Source organism: Varanus komodoensis, unplaced genomic scaffold (assembly GCF_004798865.1).
Source record: "Varanus komodoensis strain SLA01 unplaced genomic scaffold, ASM479886v1 scaffold56, whole genome shotgun sequence".
Taxonomy (NCBI): Eukaryota; Metazoa; Chordata; class Lepidosauria; order Squamata; family Varanidae; genus Varanus; species Varanus komodoensis.
The window spans coordinates 1877088-1893552 of NW_025336169.1; the positions used below are offsets into that span (position 1 = coordinate 1877088).

Here is a 16465-nt window from a genome sequence, read left to right on the forward strand (position 1 = left end):
AGAGCGGGCTGCCAGCCTCTTCAGCCACTGCTCCTCAGAATCGCCCCTTCTCACAGTGGCTGGGAGGACTGCGTTTTCCTAGCGGCCGTATAACACTCCTTCTCGTAATTCAGCATGTTCCGAGGCATCCTGGTCTGGAAGGGGCAACAACGACCCGCTCCATTTACCAGAGTCCTGCTCCCAGTCAACCAGGATATGAAACTGGTTTGCTCATAGCAATCCACACAGCAGCCTGCATTTTTCAGAGGCTCAGCACCTGCTCTCCAAAACTGGCCGTGATGCCACAAGTCGTTCCTGTGTTCCCATCTGCAGGCGCCTCCTCCAGGGAGAACAGGCCTCGCGGAAAGGCTGTCACGGATCAACACCGACCTGCACTTTGGACCAAATCTGAACCTAGGTCAGTGTTACACTCATTCTGTGGCAGGCAGAACCCTTCCGGGCTTTCCGCCAGATATCTGACATGTCTGTGCCTTCTTCCTCGTTTGCACCTTTTTCTTCTCTTCTGAAAACAAGGTCACACCCGCAGCCACAAGTCCTGGGCAGCCAAGTGGTTTCCTTCTTTGCCGCTCCTCTTTCTCCGGGTGGATGGCCGTTTTGGAAAAGGTTGGTCCGCATTTCCTTTGATAGACAAGATAAACAAGCTCCAAGCTCCCTCTGCTGCCTGCAAACGGCCTTGCAAGGAAAAGCTCAGTCCTGGCCTGCTTAGAGCGGAACTAAGTCGTGCTGGGAGCCGCAGCAGCCCAAGCACAGCCTTAGATTCTCTTCTCGGCCATCATTTCTTATCCGGACCGTCGGAGAAGTTTTGGGGGCTTGGGCAGAGAGATGCTTGGGTGGGAAGATGCTTCATGCATCGTAAGAAAGGGGAAACAGGACCAAAGTTGTCCCAGAATCAAAACTGGGAGCCTCTCCTTCCAGCTGCTTCTCTTCCATGCAAGATGCCAGAGGTGGATAGTAGAAACACATTCAATACAATACTTTCCGAGAATATCTGACGTTTTTCTTCCTTTTGCAATTCCAGCCAGGTGAGGTTTCTGTTTACTCTCTTTCGCCACCTCCTGCCCACTCTTAGTACTTTTTTTCCTTTTTTAAAATATTTCTTTTGTTTGTTTTGCTTTTGTTTTACTCTTAAGACAAGTCACGTGTTTGCATCTCGCAGGACGTTTTCACAGAGCTTAGTAAAGGTCTCACTGTATTTCCATTCAACTGCTCCCATAAACCCAGCAATGCAAAAATATCAATTAATCTGTTTGTCTAGATTCTACACACACACCCCTTCTGGGTGACTTATTATGGAGAGAAAAGTAGGTAGTTTTTTGCTTTGTTTTGAGGTGGGAAGATTAGATACTTTCTTTATTTCATATTTATGTCAAAGCTCTCGGCTCTTTCACAGTAATTCCCAAGATACAATAAAACATTGCATAAAATGTGCATGCAATAGAAATGTAGCATTAAACATAGATGACTAGAAAAGGCAGAGGAAAATGTCAAATTACCAAATTTAAAAACAATATAAGTAGCTAAACAATTGCAATAAACAGATATTAGACTTCCAAGTTACAGATGCAACATAGGGATACTAGAATACAGAATGATGCCACCTCCACGGCTCTTGGATGTGAGCAACAGTGGCCGTCCATTGTTAACTCTTTATAACAGATCAGTGACTCAATTCTTTTTGTTCTTATTTCCACCTGCATAAATGCAAGAAGGGGGCTACTTTAGCACCCTGCCCAGGTCCTCTGCAGTATTTCAGCTTCCAGAAGGGCCTGCCATCAAGATGAATGGTCAAGAATGCTGAAAGACACTGGGAGACAGGCATGGCGTGGAAAAGGTACTGGGTTCAGGCTGACAGGATGAGAGAGAACGAAAGAAAGAGTTTCTATATGTTAACTTGCAACTCTAACAAGTGTGGGCAGCTTGAAAGACCATTGCCTAAGGATGTATGGACAAGGAAGAGGAAAGAGCTTGTCCTTTTCACGGCAGCAGTATGCAGAGCCCACTTTTCCATCGAGCTGGGATGTCTACCCCAACGCGCATCACTTTGAACTTGCTTACACTGGACTGAAGTTGCGATTTCGATGCCCATTCTCCCAGCTTGGAGGGAGCCTTTAGAGCGTCTCACAATCCCTTCTGGTTTTAACCACGCTGAAACTTGGCCAGTTCACTACCCATTCCTAATTCCAGATGATTTATGAACAGGTCGGAAAGCATCGTTCCCGATACCAAATCCTGCTGGGCTATGCAGGGGACAGCTCTCCACGGGGAGAAGGAGCCATTGATTCCCATGCTCCCTCTTCCGTTCTTTGACCAGTGAGAGATCCATAAGAGGATCCCACCCCCCACTTTTTTCCCATGGCTGCTAAGTTTGCTTAGGAGCCTTTGGTGAGCGACTTCGACAAAAACCTCTTGGAAGTCCAAGTAAATTGTCCATAGGATCGCCCCGTTCACTTGCTTATCGACACTCTCAAAGAACTCTTTAAGAGCTTCAAATTCCTAGTAGCAACTTCCCATCATCTCCGGTCAGTATGGATAATGGGTATTGTAGTACAACGAGTGTGGATACTGCTCCATGGTGTTCCTGCATTATTATTTTTATTAATTTATCTTTCCAGGTATTCTCTCTCCACATCCCGCAAGCGTTTTGTTGAGAACCGGACGTGTTGATCGACAGTCATTAAACTCCGTCTCCCCTTTAGGCTCGTATTTGGCCGAGGCGGCGCGGTTCCACACACACGCAGGCGCACTGAGGCGGCGGGGAGGCGGTCCTTGTGTCACGTGATCTCACGGAGTGCGCAAGATGGCGGCGCCCAGGGAGCGGCGTGACTGTTTGGTGCCGCGTCTTTCTTGAAGCGGCTGCGTCGCATTCGGAGCGGAGGAGGAGCCGGGGCCGCCGGGGTGGCAGCATGTCGCGCCTTATTGTGAAGAACCTGCCGAACGGGGTGAGGAGATTTGTGGGGGGAGCAGTCGGACTCGTGTCAACGCAGTCGGGCCCTCCTTTCTCCACCCGGCAGCATACTGGATAGATACGACTACGACTCCCATTGTCCTAAGCCAGCAGGGGCAGTGCTGCGGATGCTGCGAATTGTAGTCCAAAACATCAGGGGGCACCAAGTTGAAGAAGGGTTACTTAAGGGGCAATCCTATGCATGTTTGGATAGAGGGGACAGAAAAGCCAGAACTCCCAGTATTCTTTAGACAGCCGTGTTGCCTAGGGGATGCTGGAAGTTGTAGGACCTGCTTCTGTCTAAACCTGCGAAGTTTGGGGACATTAAATTTAATGTGTTTAACGTTTGTCTGGTGACCGTCTTCAGCAAATATGTGAAAGTGTGTTTAGATGACTCTGAAATATATTAGCCTGAATGTGAAAAGAGATTACTAAATAATGACTAGATAGAGAAATTGAGGGTTGCTTAACATTAATCGGAGAGAGTTGAAGCAACTGAGTGGTGATCAGAACACTGTGTGTTCTTTAGGTTGTTAAAAGTAATTGATGTGTTAACAGTTTCCAGGATCTTTATTTTTGTTTTTAAACAACAAACTTGCTGTAGTTACGTGCTACTGGCAAGAGTTGCAATAAGATAACTGCATTTAAATCATGTTAATGATGTTTTATTTTCTATTTCAAGCTGTGTAATGGGATAAAAATAGGGTATCTCTAAGATTTAACTAAAACAAATAAAATAAATATGCCTGATTAGTCTACTTTCTTGGCCATCAGCAAATGTTCTGATGGAAATTTACCTAAAAACACTCCAATACAATATTATCCAAAACCTCCGTATTGTTGACTATAACTGGAATTAGGTGTTTCTCTTTGACAGGCTTGTTCTTTAGCATCCAGTTTCTCCCAGTGGTTTTGGGAGTGGTTGTGAGAAACCCAAAAGTGTTTTATATTTCTAAAGGATTAATTGGTGGCATTCAGTTCAATGTGTGTTTACTCCAAAGACCCAGTGAACTCAGATGGTATACCTGGATATATTCATAGGGTTACAGCTCTAGCTGAGCTGGTTTCTGATTTATGACCCTGCATAAAATTCAGTTGTTTAAATTCCACTGAATGAGTGATTTTAAGTCTGTGTGCAGAATTATGATCTTTGTGAGCCTGATAGATTTTTTAAATTTCAGGGACACTTAAGACAGATTCCAGAATACATTAATCTCATTTCTTGATGAGCTGCAAGTGGTGTTTGGTGGACAATATGGGGTATTTTTCGTGACAGTTTCTTAGTGGAAGTTAGGCTATCAGGAAATAAGAGCTGGCCAGTTATCCAGTAGCAGAGATTAATATTTGTACTAGACAGCATAAGAAAGAAAATCTGGAATCAGAGGAATACCTTTGGAATGAATAAACTTTGATCACTTCTTTCTCTCCAGATAAAGGAAGACCGCTTCCGGGAACTCTTTGCTGCTTTCGGGACGCTTACAGATTCCAGCCTGAAATTCACCAAGGATGGCAAGTTCCGCAAATTTGGCTTCATTGGCTTTAAATCTGAGGATGACGCAAAGGCCGCTCTAGCACATTTCAACAGGAGCTTTATCGACACGGCCAAAGTCACGGTGAGGTTCTCCTCAGATCTATTGTAACACAGTCTTCCCTGATCTCATGCCCTCTAGATGTGTTTGACTGCAGCGGGGCAGAGACTCTCTGGTCCTCCTGGGTTCCCAAGATAACCCATACCCTTCTTTCCCCAGTGGTCAGGTGTGATTTCACAGCTTTTGTGCAGCTTTCTCCATTCTCAAAGGGAAATGCCTTTCCTAAAGTTTATTATTATTATTATTATTATTATTATTATTATTATTATAACATTTCTATGCCGCCCCTTGCCGAAACCTCGGGGCGGCTTACAACACAATAAAATACATTGAAATACAATAGAACATAATAAATTACCATTAAATACAAAAAATACATTGAGTTACAAATATAAAATTAAAATTATCAGTATAAAATAAGTAAATAAAAATATAGGAGGAGAAAAGAGAAGGAAGAACGTAAGCGCTCCTTTAGGTAACCAGGACCCAAGCCGTTTAGGGCTTTATAGGTCATAATCAACACCTTGAATTGGGCCCGGGCTTCAGTGGGAAGCCAGTGAAGCTGACGGAGGACTGGAGTCATGTGAACATAATGCCCCGTTCCCGTCAGCAACCTGGCAGCTCTATTTTGCACCAATTGAAGTGTTCGGACTGTCTTCAGGGGAAGCCCCACGTAAAGCGCGTTACAGAAGTCTAGGCGGGAAGTCACCAGCGCGTGTGTCACCGTTGCCAGGCAGTCGTACTCCAGGTAGGGGCGCAGCTGATTAATCTAGCATATTGTATCTTAAGTTTAGGAGCTTTAAGATACAATATACTAGAATTTCTGGTCCTACCCCCTTTGCTATGCCCACCACTGGCATATGGTTCTTGAGGGCTTTTCTGAAATTGATCCTGACTTATTCCTACCATCAGACTACATTTCCCATTGCTTCCAGCTAGCTTGGCCCATGGGGACTGTTGTCCAGCATATTTACAGAGCACCAGGCTGATACAGGCTATTAATGGTACATTTGTTTGACAACAACAGGAAACTCTTAGCGGCTCTCGTTTTGCAAACACCCTGGCCAGCCGAATGACAAAAAGTGGATCCTGGATCAACGCAAGCAAGAACTTGCCCTGGTAGCAAAAATATTAAAACTGGGGCTATTGTACCTCTCAGGCACATCATGAGAAAGCGGAGTCCCTGGAGAAGCCAGTCATGTTAGGGAAAGTCAAAGGCATAAGAAGAAAGGGAGGACTAACTAGAGTTGAATGGACTCCATCAAGGTAGCCACGCCCTTGAATATACAAGAGCTGAGTGGGTCTCCTAAGAACAGGACAGATTTAAAAGCATCAATTCATAGGATCCACCTGGGAAGTCGAGAATAATTTGATGGCACGTAAAACACACCACCACAATCTCTATTGCTCATTGGCTAAACACTTTTGTTAACTGCACTCCTGTTCAGTATGGTATGCTAGTTTTAGTAAACAGCAAAACATAGTAAATGTTTACTTTTTTAGCTTTTGCTTTTTATGATTTCAAAGCTTACAGAAATCCTTCAGAAAGATCACTCGTTTTTCCCTGTTTTATTAATAACATTTCTGTACTGCCCTAGCTGAAGTTCTCTAGGCAGTTTACAACAGTCATAGAATCGTATTCTCAGGTCACCCATCCAGATTCTGACTAGGCCTGGCCCTGCTTAGCTTTCAAGGCTAGGCAGGAGCAGGCACTGCAGACTATACGGAAGCTGTGCTGTTCAGCCCATGAGCCAGGAAAGCAGCTAGAACTGACGGGCAAGATTAGCATGCTAATGCAGCTCTTGCTTTTCCAGGTTGAGTTCTGTAAGTCTTTCGGAGACCCACAGAAGCCCAGAGCTTGGAGCAAACACTCCACAAAGCCCAGACTGTCCAATGAAGCTCCTAAAAATTCCCCCAAAGGTTTGGGACATACAGAAGTAAAGCAAGTAAGTGTGATTTTTTTTGTTGTGCTAAAAATACCTTTAGGAAGATCTGGCCACGTGCCTTCTTGAGGCACTTGCTTGTTCTCCCGTGACCTGACAGGATGTTGATTGCTTTCCTGTCATTTTATGGCAACCTTATTTATTTATTTATTATTATTTTGGTTCCCCAGGGTAAAAAGAAGACAATTCAAGCAGTGGAGTTCAAAGAGGCAAGTCCTAACCTTTTGAAAGGAGGTGGCGGTGTAGACTGTTTGCACTGGATGTGGGTGCTTGAGGGGGAAGAGAGCAGCACACAGAAGAATAGGAACTCTGCACTTCTGCAAGTGTGCAGCTGAAAATGGGGTGGTTTGAAAAAATCATAGCTATTCCTGACTTTCTCATCTGCTTCACAGTTTCCTAGGCTGTGTCAGCTCATTGGTTCAGCTAATCTGTTAGGGTTTTCTTCTCCATTCTGGTATCCTGGGCAGGGATCTTTCCCAGCCCCAAGGTCTGAAAGACCCTGGAGTAGAGAAACCCAAGCTTGTGGGATTCATGATCTGACCCAGCCTGGGAAGCTGTGATACATGCACAAAACTTGAAGGCGCCAGGTGTTAAAACTGGGGCCTCAGTGACCTCCCACGCTCATATTCCACCACTCTGCTGTTCTTTCCTTCAGCTGGAAGGAGAGGAGGCATTCCGAGACTTCCTGGCAGTCCACAAGAAGCGGTCTCAGGTGGCCACCTGGTCCAATGACACCAAACCGGAGAAGCCCGCAAAGAGCCGGGCCAAGTCGGAGGATGATTATCTGAACTTCGACTCGGATGAGTCGGACAGCCTCAGTGAGGAGGAAGCAGAGCCTGGAGTGGCGGGTTCGGATGCTGGCAGTGCCCGAGGTAATTGGAGCGCTTGACATAAATGGTGTCGTATTTTTCTTCGGAAGAAATTAGCACCCTGCGGAACAAGCTGGCATGCTTCCGTTTGTGGTCTTTTTTTGCACAGAACTTACAGGTTGGATTGGAGAAGGTGATGTCGGGTCCACAGGTGTTAGTTGTTCTCAGCCATGCCATAGCACTCCCTGCTACCAGAAGGCTCATGGTTGTGACAGACGTGATGTCACACTTAGGTTGGCAACTGTGTGTGCATGCCTCCAGTTCTGAGCCAGCTTGGGCTTTTGTCTCCATTGTTCTGAGCTTTTGACATGGTCAAGAAGCAGGGGAAGGTTCTGCACATTTTTTCAGGGTACTCAGAAACAGAAGCCCTGGAGAGTCTTCTCTTGCTTAGATTAAAAAAAAAAAATAAAAGTGCTTTAGACCATCTCTTACCATAGTCTTGGGACAGTTTAACAGTAAGACAAAAATAAAATAAAACACAGCAGCCTAATCAAATTCTTAACCAGTCAACAATAAAACCCATATTAAAAGAACAGTCAGACTTTAACATATTGGGCAAATAAAGGTTTTAGCCTGGCACCTAAAATGCCAAATGGGGGTCAGGTTGAAGGAGAAAAAGATACCCAGACAAAGCAAGTCTGAGTTGGTTAGACAAGGGCTGCTGGGTTGGCTTTAAGAATGTGAGACTTGTTTGAAAAGCCCTAATAACTTTGGGGCAGCGTGTTTCAGAGATCGCCAGCTGGCTTACTCAACCACTCTGCTGTCCAGGAAATATCCTTCAGGTGGTACATGAGTGGAAGATTGGTTTATCATGGCTCAGGCTCAGATACCACTTTTTAAAAGAGTGTCCAATAGACTCTTATTTTGCTGAAGAAGCTGCAGCCTCCAATGTCAAATCAGCAGTTTCTGAAACACGCAGACATATCCATTGGGCCAGAAAGGTTGGGGGCTCCTGACTTAATTAGTGCAGAATCTGGGTCTCTTTTCGGTGCTGGGGGGAATACGCTGCTTCAGCTCTGCACTCAACCGGCCAAACTTTCTGGGCATCCCAAGAGCCTGACGCATCTTGTTCCCATGTTCTGGCATTTCTCCCTCTCGGAATGCATTTTCCTCTTTGTTTTTAGAAGCAGGTGAGCAAAGCAACTTCCGCAACAGGACGAGGACTGCGTTTATGTTTGGGGGTGCACAGGCCTTCCTTCCCGCAACTCTGCTGCCCTCTTCTTGATCCCCGGGCATATCACTTCCCTTCTCTAGTTGGAGCTCAAGTTGCATCCTGTGTAAGCCCTTTTCGATGCCTGCCTGCCCAGACAAAGGCTGGTGACATTCTGTTCTATTTCTGAATCCACAGAGAAGAAAAATTCCAAAGGAAATGCAGCAGCCAGGCAGGAGCTCTCCGACATGGCCTACTTGAAAACAAAAGTGGTGGAAGGGGATGAGTCACTGCTGTCATCGGCAGAGGAAAGCGAGACTGAGGGGACAAGCAGTGACGAGGCTGCCGAAGCAGAGAAGCCGAGGCAGGCGAAGTCGGCTGGTTCTGGCCTTGCCGAAGGGGCTGCACTGGGTGCAAAGGTCAAGGCGGCAAGTGCCGGAGGGATCCAGAGCCCGAAAGCCACATCGCAGGTGCGTCCTGGCATGATCCAACCCACTCTTCCCTAGCCCTAGCCCCTTCCAAATACCTTGGCCTACACTGTCCATCAGCCCCAGCCAGGATAGCCAGTGTTCAAGTGTGTTAGGAGCAGTAGTCTAAATTATCTGGAGGGCTCAGGCACGTGCATGCGTTTTGGAACTGTGGTCGAAAATTGGCCTGGTGATCCATTTGTTTTGTGAGTTTACGGAGGCACACGGTGATTCTGTGAGCCAATGAATGCAGGCGGCTTCTGCATGCAGGAGAGACGGCTGCCATTTTAAGCATGCGGTAGACGCACCCATTAAATCCACGTGGTCGCTTGCTTCCCCTGAAGTACAAGCCACTTAATTTTCCATGGGGAAGAGACAGTGACCGTGTGGAGCTGGTGGATCTCGAAAGGGAAGGGCAGGTGCTGTGTGGTAGGGAGAGGGGAGGACTGGGTCTGGGGAAATCTGGGTTCCGGACCCCACTTAGCCATGAAGCTCTATGACACTCAGCCTGGCCTACCTCATAGGGCTGTTGCGAGATTAAAACAGAGGCAGGAGGGTTGTGTAAGCTGCCTTTGGATTCTTGCGGGATATAAATCTAATTATTGAACGTGGCCTGATCTTGAGCAGCCACCGAGTTTACTAGAATGGCTACACGACATGGCACACAGCTGCACTTGTCTCCCTGCAATTGAAATCCGCGTCACAGCCTGGCTTTCTCTTCTTGGGTCCCTTATTCTTCAATGGCCTGGCCCCCCTCCCAAGCCATGGCTCAGCTGCAGCTTTTCGAGCGCACCTCTTGACTCGGATGTGATGGACGGCCCCCTTCGTTTGGGGCTGGGCTTCATGTGGCAGTGCTTTGGCCTTCAGGACTGCCAGCTCCGCCCCCCCCCCCCCACCACCCCCGGACAATTTCACTTGGCTCCACGCGTGTCTTGTGCAGGTCAAAACACCAGCCGGAGCAAACAAGCCCAGCACGCCACACACGGTGAAGCTGCGGGGTGCCCCCTTCAATGTGACAGAGGTAAGCCCCTTTTGCCGCCCGCATCATGCCGGGAGGGGATTGCGGCTGGGCTCGGAGGAACCAAGGAGCTTTTTGGGAGCGGGGGGCAGATAATACCAGCCTCTGGTGATCATGCGCAAACAGAATGCCAGAATCCAGGTTGGAACATGGGGCCAGCGATCTGGGCTTTCCAGGTCCTCGTCTCCTCTTGACCATGAACCTCACTGGGTGACCTGGAGCCTTTGTTCAGCCCAGCCGGATGCAGTGTTGCTGCAGTGGGGATAAAATGGAGCTGCAGGAACTTCCTTGAGCTCCCCACAAGAAGGACAACGGTGAGAGATCATACTGTGCAGTATAATAATACATTTTGGAGAGGCAGGGAGGTATCGTGGTTAAGAGCACAGGTCTGGGACACTCAGGAGGTCTGGATTCAGGCATGGAGAGCACTGGGTGACACCCTCTCAGCCCAGCCAGCCTCCCAGGGTTGTTGAGGTGAGGATAAGATTGAGAGGAGAAGGCGTATATGAACTGCCTTGAGTTCTGGGACAGAAGAAAGGCAGGATGCAGGTATAAGAAAAGTGTATAGAATAACCTAGTGAGAGTGTCTATTTTGGAGCAAGAGTTACGGGGCAACCTGTTAAATGGATGCTTTGGGAAGGATGTTAAATATGACCTCTCTCGAGTTGGTTGTCAGCTGAGGCAGGAAAACCAAACCAGAGAGAGCATTTTTGCATATGAAGGTGGCTTGCACCAGGATTTGGAGCTTTCTGGGCTGTGCTACCAGAAAACGAGCTCCACTAGGGATGAATATTTTGGCATACCTTTCTTCAGGAGCTTTGTTAACCGACTCATGTCTGCTTCCGTAGCAAAACGTCAGGGAGTTTCTTGTTCCGCTTCAGCCAGTGGCCATCCGGATTGCCAGGAATGCCCACGGGAACAAGACAGGTAAGAGTTGGCATCCCAGAAGACAGCGGGCCGTCAGCATGAGATGCCAGCTACCCTGTGGCTGCGGAGTTGGGCACAGCGAGCGCACCCGGGGTTCATTCTGTCCAGCCCGATAATGCCACGCCTGTCTGCTTTAAGGGGGGCATTTCTTTCACCCTTCCTGGAGAAGCCGGGAGTCAAACCTGCACACAGAGCAGGTTCCGTACCATGGAGCCTCAGCCCCGCCACCCTGTGAGTTGTCCTTACAAGCTGCATGTGCCTGGGTCCTTTGTCCCCTCCAGTCTTTTACCTTCTCTGCACTGCAGAATTGTTTGCAGGAAGGCTTGCAGAAAGAAGGCCTTGGAAATCCCATAATAGTGCAAGGGCGGCCTTTAGGGTCAGTGGCTCTGGGTGTTTGAGCGCAAGAGACCCTTTTTTAAGCCACTTGCGGCCTTTGCCGCCCTCCCTAATTGCTTAAAAAATGTGTCCAGAGGAGGAGCTTCCAAGCCTTCTTTACGCTTAGTGCTCTGTAGCCGTAGAGGGTCAAAATCAGCGTGAAAGCACCACAGAGCATTCTACTTTTCTGCCGTATTGGGGTGAGGGACGCAGCCCACAGGGTGAAAATGCCCCCGAACCTCCTGGAATTGCCCCCCCTGCTGTCCAGGGGGTCTAACTGCACTGTAAATCTTGCGTACCTGGTTAGGAAAATGTTTTTCGTTCCGGGGAGAACCATCCCGCCCTCTTGGCTTGTTCTTCATTGCATGCTTAATCTGTAATTATGTCTTCTGTCATTAAGAGATCTACATGATGCTTACTAAGCTGCTTCTCTGTCTCCTCCCCCCAGGTTATGTATTTGTCGATTTTAACAGTGAGGAAGAAGTGCAGAAGGCATTGAAACGAAATCATGAATACATGGGTAGGTAGGACGCTCTTCCAAAGGGGGAGCTCTATTTTGAGTGCCCTGCACATAATTTTCTGGAGTATGTTAAAGAGAATCAGGCCTTTCTGTTGTCTGGATATGAATGGGAAAAAATTCCTTGTGAATGAGCGACTGTATCTCAAGGAGCTGGTATATTTTATAAACATGCAGAGAACAAAGCAATGTTGCTCCTCTTGGTGTTGTGAGTTTTTCCACATATATAGACTGCAGGTAGGTTCCTTCTATTTTACTTAGTGTGTGTGATTTGCATTCACTGTACCTTGAGGGAGTTCCTCCAAAACTCTGTTAGAGGTTTCTACCATTACTTGGCACTGGACTTGCTGTCTCCTTTGCCAAACTGCAGTGCCTGTTCTCCCCTCGACCCGCATCGGCCATGCAGGCCAAAACATGGTGCCCTGGGTCGTATCCGGTGGGATGAAGGGGAAGAAGCTGCAGGACTTTGGCTCAGTTGCCCTCAGGTGCTTGTGGACTCTTCAGGTCCCCGGGAATGTTTTGAAGGCACATGGCCTCCCCTCCATGCTGAACTTAAGCAGGTTTGGGTCTAGATAGTGCTTCAGGAGGAAACTACCTGGGATACATCTGTAGCTTCATACCTTCGGGTTTCAAAATTTTATTGTTTTCTACTCACTAAACAAATGATTATTCCAAAGACTTCAAACATACTGTACACAAAGTCTAATTTCTCTCTACAAATGCCATGTATTTCTCTCCAAAGTAGAGTTCCGATTCTGTAGCCATTGATAGAAAAAGTCCCGTGTTTGGTAGTAAACTGGATCTTCTTTTTCCTTGAGAGATGAAAGTCAGTCTGTCCATTTCTGATCTGAAGCTTCATACCTTGAGCTCCACAGGAGGAGAAAGATGGGAAAGAGCAGCGGGGAGCAACAGGTCTGCTGAAACCTCTAGAGGGCCACCGCTCCCACCTGCTCTTGCCAGGCTAACCGCTGGTGGATGATCATGGGCATCGGAGATCAAGGCATCTTGGAGGGCCACAAGGCTCATGATCTGTCAGGGTAGATCGTGTAGCTGTGCCCCCGCCAGGTTGGCCTGGAGGCTACGTGCTTCTGCTCAAGAAGAGGCCGTATTGTGGTGGTCACGCTGGTGCCGGTGTCTGTTCCTCTGCCCTGCATCCCACCCTGAAGTTTTCTTCTGACAGGTGGACGGTACATCGAACTCTTCCCCGAGGAGAGCACAGTGAAGAAGCAGCTCTCCTCGAAGGGCCCCGCACAAGCTTGGCAAAGGACGAAAAAGGACGATGAGGAAGAAGAGGATCTCTCCGAGTCGGGAAGGCTGTTTGTCCGGAACCTTCCCTACACCTGCACTGAGGAAGACTTGGAAGCAATGTTCTCCAAACACGGTAGGCGCCACCCATCCCTCCTCCAAAGCGCTGCTTATGTTTAGGTGCAGCACTGAGCTTGGGCAGCAAAATTGCCCACAACTCCCAGTATTTGCAACAAGTTAGTAGGACGTCAGAGCTACCCCTGAAAAAAAATCTGCGTGCTTCTTGGAAGCAGGGAAGAGCATTAACCCTTCATGAGAGGCAGTACTGCGTAATGGTTATTGTCTGTCTAATGTACTTGCATGTGTCAATGTTTGGATCGGCAGAGTGATGCCCAGGGACCCTTCTCCTGGCACTCGCCAGGCTCTTGCTTTCTAATATTTCTTCTGCTCGAATTCTCTCTTAAAAATTACGCCGGCAGCTTGGCAGGCTGCAGAGCGAGGAGCTGCTTTCCAGGTCCATGTTCAGTTCAGAATATTCCTCTGTGCTTTGGAAGCCGGGGCCCTCTGGCTGGCGCAGCATGCAGACCCCTGGCCAAGTTGCTTTTCTTTTAGCAACAGCCGTTTGCCTTGTGGGAAATGACTGAGACACGGCACCCGTGTTGTGAGAGCAGTGCCATACGCTCAGTCTCAGGCATGCCCAGCAGCCTAAAAAGGTCGGGATCCTTGCTTTAATGAATGAAAACCAGAGGACCGGCAGGGCAGGGCAGGGCAGGGCAGGCCTGGCTCAGAGAAAAGTGGGTTCACAGCCAATGGAAAGGCGCCACTGCGGTGTCCCCACCAGCCACCTCTCCAGTGGTTCTCTCGAACCAGCTCCTCCTACCCGTGGTGGGTTGATCGTCCAGGTTTAGAGGCCTCAGCCCCCCCTGTGGGAGCTGCTGTCCTGCAGAACCGGTCATGAAGCATTTCCAGCGGAGTCCAACCTCTCCCTCTCTCCCGCAGGCCCTCTCTCCGAGATCCACTTCCCCATTGACGGTCTGACGAAGAAGCCCAAGGGCTTTGCCTTCGTCACGTACATGTTCCCTGAGCACGCCGTGAAGGCCTTTGCAGAGGTGGATGGGCAAGTTTTCCAGGTAGGGGCTTTGCTTGAGGATGGGCCCAGCTTCCAGTCTTCGCCTCTCCAGTTACAGAGGGAAAATGGATTAGGCTGCAAGGGACGGGCCCGATCCCTGCCTGACACCCAGCAGAGCTGCTGCCAGTCAGAGCCCAGCAAGGGTGGCAGACTCTTTGGGCCGGGGGAGTGTGGGCTGCTGTGCACCCCTTCGGCAGCCATGCACCCCTTCTTGTGCTCTGCAGCTCGCTCATTTCTTTTACAAAAACTGGATTCATGCTAACTCGTGTCCAGCACGTAAAGGGCTCTCAGTAGATCCAGGCACAGGCTTCTTTGCTGCCCAAAGGTCCAGGCAGAAGAGAAGAGCTTCAGCGGGCCCTTCACAGTCGCATGCGTGTTTTTGCAACCACATGGGCTCAGGGGGCACCGAGCGGCACATCTGGTGTGTCCCAAGTTCATGAAAGTTTTAAAACTGTCTTACTTATTTAGCATTTCTGTGTACCATCTCGTAGCTCTCTAGATGGTTTGCATAGTTAAAAACCAACAACATCAAACTTCATACATAAACAATTAAAACCACAATATCAATAAATAATAAAATTAAACTAACATCACCCTCGTAGCAGGAACACCAAGTAATAGTTTAATAGTTGCAATAGTTTAACCTATTGCAAAACTCCTAAAACATGATAATTACAAATATTAAAACTTACTTTAAAATACCAGTTAAAAGCAAATTCCAATTAAAATAGTCAACAATTAAAATGCTCCTTGAATAAAAATGTCTTGGTCTGGTGCCGGAATGTGTATAAGGATGGCGCTTGGTGAGTATCTGGGAGGTCCATTCCGTAGATGGGGCTGGCCATCTTTCAGTGGGTTGCTCCCCATAGCAATAGGCAGGTGCATTACAGAGGACAGGTGGGTAGGCCCCCTACCTTGCAATCAAAACTAGATGCCAGCGAGACAAACGTTTGCACAGAGTTGGGCTTAGCTCCATGCTTATAGTTGCTTTCTGCCGTCTAGCGCCCTTCGGCTGTGTTGGCCAGCAGCTCCCATAATTCCCATGCTGTATGGCCGGGAGCTGTCTGTGTTTGTGCAGGCAATGTAATCACGGCAAGGCAAGAAAACTACTGTTAACTTTCTGCTCTTTTAGGGACGGATGCTGCACCTGCTGCCGTCCACTGTGAAGAAGGAGGAAGGGAACAGTTCTGACCTTGCAGAGGGTTCTTCGTACAAGAAGCAAAAGGCTTCCAAGGATAAAGCCAACAGTTCCAGGTTTGTTGGGCCAGGGAGGGGTCCCTTTTCCTGCGCTTGGCAAATTATGTCAACAGAGTGGGGAGACTTGTATGAATATGGAAAAGGGGGCCTTTGGACTGTACAAGATTGGGGGGAAAATCTGTTTGTAGGACTCCTTATTTTCTAAAAACATTGATAATGGTATTGAGTCGGTAGTCCAGTAGCCAAATGGAATGCTTTCATTTTTCGCTAACCCACATTTTGACCCCTCTCGGGTTCATGACAGTCTCTTTCACTTTTTGATGGGTGCCTTAACTGGACCAAGCAGTTCTGCGCCAACCCGTTCTCTTCTCGGTCCACTGCTGTAGCCGAATATACTGGGAAGAATAATAGGAACATGGAGTTTAGATAGTGTTTAAAAGAATCACTCTGCATTCTTGGCATGAACTGCCTCAGTTATTGGTACAATTTCCCCTGTAAGAACTAGATCAGCATTGCTATTCTCATATCAGAGGTTGGCAAGTAGCGCATCCTAGGAAAATAAGCCCAGCAAAGGTTACTAGTTTGTGGCGAGGGCTTATTTACCTGCTGGAAGACTAGCACCCTCCATTTCTATGCTGTTTGTGGTGGAAGTCAAACTGTTCTTCTGCAGCAAGAACCAAGTAGATGTGCAAAAAAGCGCTGGAGTGAGAGCCCTTCACCACCAACCCACTAGTCACCTGCATGGGATCTCTGGTCACCATAGGTGACCTGGTAAGCAGTTTTATACATCTTCTAAGGTCACTGCACGCTAAAGTGAGGCCTGAACAGGGCAAGAGGAGGAGGGATCTGCAGTTCATATTACTATGATGCACCTGATAGACGGCCCCTGTTTTATTCTCCTGCCTTCCACCTTCAACGATTTAGTTCTCACAACTGGAACACGCTCTTCATGGGAGCAAATGCTGTGGCCGACGCTATTGCACAGAAATACAACACCACCAAGAGCCAAGTGCTGGATCACGTGAGTTTTGTTTTCGAATTTTAACATGTTCTTCCTTTCAACTTTGAGTTAAAATAATATTTTAAGGTTTCCTT

At 47.9% G+C, this 16465-nt stretch overlaps 1 protein-coding gene across 2 annotated transcripts in view; it reads left to right on the forward strand.

Moving 5' to 3' along the window:
- The first annotated feature begins 2792 nt into the window (after positions 1 to 2792).
- RBM19 (RNA binding motif protein 19) overlaps positions 2793 to 16465 on the forward strand; it is a 95691-nt gene continuing 82018 nt past the window's right edge. For both annotated transcript variants that reach the window (XM_044448931.1, XM_044448932.1), the window contains exons 1-13: positions 2793 to 2939; positions 4375 to 4557; positions 6348 to 6479; positions 6647 to 6685; positions 7132 to 7348; positions 8694 to 8965; positions 9903 to 9983; positions 10829 to 10907; positions 11731 to 11802; positions 12980 to 13180; positions 14044 to 14174; positions 15306 to 15427; positions 16295 to 16391. In XM_044448931.1, coding sequence (XP_044304866.1) covers positions 2904 to 2939; positions 4375 to 4557; positions 6348 to 6479; positions 6647 to 6685; positions 7132 to 7348; positions 8694 to 8965; positions 9903 to 9983; positions 10829 to 10907; positions 11731 to 11802; positions 12980 to 13180; positions 14044 to 14174; positions 15306 to 15427; positions 16295 to 16391 — 1662 coding nt within the window. In that variant the 5' untranslated portion in view covers positions 2793 to 2903. The remainder of the gene's footprint in view (positions 2940 to 4374; positions 4558 to 6347; positions 6480 to 6646; positions 6686 to 7131; positions 7349 to 8693; positions 8966 to 9902; positions 9984 to 10828; positions 10908 to 11730; positions 11803 to 12979; positions 13181 to 14043; positions 14175 to 15305; positions 15428 to 16294; positions 16392 to 16465) is intronic.